This window comes from Manacus vitellinus, unplaced genomic scaffold, assembly GCF_001715985.3.
Source record: "Manacus vitellinus isolate BGI_N305 unplaced genomic scaffold, ASM171598v3 scaffold_74_pilon, whole genome shotgun sequence".
Taxonomy (NCBI): Eukaryota; Metazoa; Chordata; class Aves; order Passeriformes; family Pipridae; genus Manacus; species Manacus vitellinus.
In genome coordinates this window covers 304161-306643 of record NW_021940780.1, presented here as the reverse complement: position 1 = coordinate 306643, position 2483 = coordinate 304161, and the positions used below count along the sequence as shown (strand labels likewise).

The window sequence follows — 2483 nt, the reverse complement described above, 5'->3', positions numbered from 1 at the left end:
TCCTTGGAGCTTCTACAGGGACCCCATTTGCGCCACCTTTCTTTTCCTCATCTCCCTAATCCATCAAAAATTCTGCAAGGAACCCTATCCTCAGGATTCACAGGGAATCCTATTTTCAGGTTTCACAAGGAATCCTACTTTCAGGCTGCAAAAGCTGGAGCTGAAGGTGAAGGAGGTCCCAACCCACCCCTCCCCAGTGCCATCCCACTCCAACCCCCTCACCCACCTCTTTGGGATTGTCTCCCACCAGCCTGAACTTGCGGGGGGTTTTGCTCCGGGCGTATTTGCAGCCGTTGAAGTACATGCTCCAGGAGCAGCCGAAGGAGAAGGAAGCACCACAGGTGTTGGGGTCCTTGCCTTGGCAGGCACAGGTCCGGCTGGGAGGGAGGGACACCATGAGGAACATCAGCCACCAGCTTGGTGACAGCAGCTCTGGGAAGAGCAGGGACCCCACATCCCATTGCCACCCCATCCTATCCTGTCCTGTCCCATTTAATTAATCATAATCCACATACATTAATTATAAATAGTGTGTTATTCTTAAATCGCTCTTAGCATTTAGCAAAGTTGTTGTGAGTTACTTTTGTGGGAACACAGCTTAGGAAAATCAGTGAAACTTGAAGTTTTGATAAACCAACCCTGATGTGTTTCAATGAACTAAAGCCCGGGACACAAACATGGATTGTTGAAGTTGGACATCTGGAATGCAGAATTTAAGGACCACAAGGACATTTTGCAGAGAGCAGAAAATAAAGAAGAGACTAACAAAGGCTCAGTACGTGTGTTGATAAGTCCCTGCCAGAGGAAAAAAGATACCTAAGATACCAAAAGGAGTAAAAATATGGACTAATTAGCATAAAAAGTAAGAAATCAATAACCAACAGAGAATACTAATTAATGAAAGAGAATTATGTAATTTAGAACCAATGAACATTAATTTCATTGTTTGCTAAAAATGTATAAACAGGTGAAAAAGTTTTGAATCGGTGCCGGTGTGGAGGCCAGGATTTTGTTGGTCACACACAAAGGGAACAAGAGACAGGACAAGAGGAAACGGCCTCAAGTTGTGCCAGGGGAAGTTTAGACTGAATCCCTTCACTGAGGGGGTGGTCATGTATTGGAATGGGCTGCCCAGGCAGGTGGTAGAGTCACCACCCTTGGAAGTGTTCAGAGGATGTGTGGATGTGGCACTCAGAGACACCTGGTTAGTACTGAACACGGTGGTGGTGCTGGTTGATGGTTGGACTTGATGACCTGGATGATCTTTTCCAACCTTAAATGATTCTGAGATTCTGAAACCTCCTGGCCAAGAATAAAGCACTGCCTTGCTCCCTAACACTGAAATCCCAGTGGTTCCAGGGGATTTGGCAGCAGTGGCACTTACTCGTCGTTGAGGCCGCAGCGGCGGCTCGTGGGGTTGCCGTACTTGGTGAGGGTGTCGGTGAGCTCCTGGTACAGGGTGTCCCCCAGGGTCCTGGGGATGCCCTCCCAGGCCAGGATGAGGATGATGATCACGGCGTTCTGGCAGTGGTGCCCGGCCCGGTGCCGCACCAGGCACAGCAGCTTCTCCTCCTGGTTGTGTCTGCGAATCACCTGGGAAACACAGGGGCCAGTTCAACAAACACCACTCCAAAAACACCTCCTGGGATGAGGGAACCCAAAAGTAGGTCCTGGATTCTTTCTGTGGGGATGTGGGGGGACCAAGTCAATAAATACCACTCCATCAACCACCTCCTGGGATGGGGAGGACTCCAAAAGTGGGTCCTGGCTGCTTTCTGTGGGGATGTGGGTGTCCCATGGTTGTGTTCACCCCCATGGGCTTTGGAGTGTAGGCAATGGACATGTTGAGGGTGGGAATCCCCACGGAGCTTCCCTGGGGGTGGGCACAGCTCTTGCCTCCTCCTTGCCAGCCACGAATTGACCATCCCACCCCTGCCCACTGTAACCACCGCTGGTGGAGAACCTCCTTGTGCCCAGGAAGGGGGGCAGGAGCATTGGGGGGCTCCAAGGGGGGACAGAAGCGGGGCACAGGCACTCACCCACTTGGCAATGGGGCAGCCCCGGGAGCTCTTGCCCTCTTTCCCGGTGTAGATGACCTTCTCGATGCGGATGGCCTTGCCCTTCTCTCCGTACCTGCCGGGAACAGCCATCAGTCCCACTCGCCCACCTCCACACTCAGGAGACCCCCAGTCACCCTCATGAGCCCCTCAGAAGCCCCCATTCACAGGACTCCTCTCACCCTTGCAGGACTCTGGTCACCCTCACTTGCCCTCGTGGGGTCCCTCACAGACCCTCATTTGCCCTCACAGGACCCCTCAAAAGCCCCAGTTTTCCCTCACGGGTCCCATTCACCCTCATGAGACCCCACTCATCCTCAGGAGCCCCTTCATGGGTCTCCATTCACCCCCACAAGTCCACACTGACCCTCATGGGTCCCCACTCACCCTCCTGGGTCTCCATTCTCCCTCACAGGGCCCCACTCA

General features: G+C 52.9%; 1 protein-coding gene across 1 annotated transcript in view; it reads right to left on the bottom strand.

The window, feature by feature from the left end:
• Window positions 1-2483, bottom strand: part of TET3 (tet methylcytosine dioxygenase 3) — a 30450-nt gene that overhangs the window by 9751 nt on the left and 18216 nt on the right. The window contains exons 3-5 of the mRNA XM_029964562.1: window positions 2040-2133; window positions 1385-1593; window positions 227-377 (exon numbers count right to left, since the gene is read on the bottom strand). Of these exons, the coding sequence (XP_029820422.1) occupies window positions 227-377; window positions 1385-1593; window positions 2040-2133 (454 nt within the window). The remainder of the gene's footprint in view (window positions 1-226; window positions 378-1384; window positions 1594-2039; window positions 2134-2483) is intronic.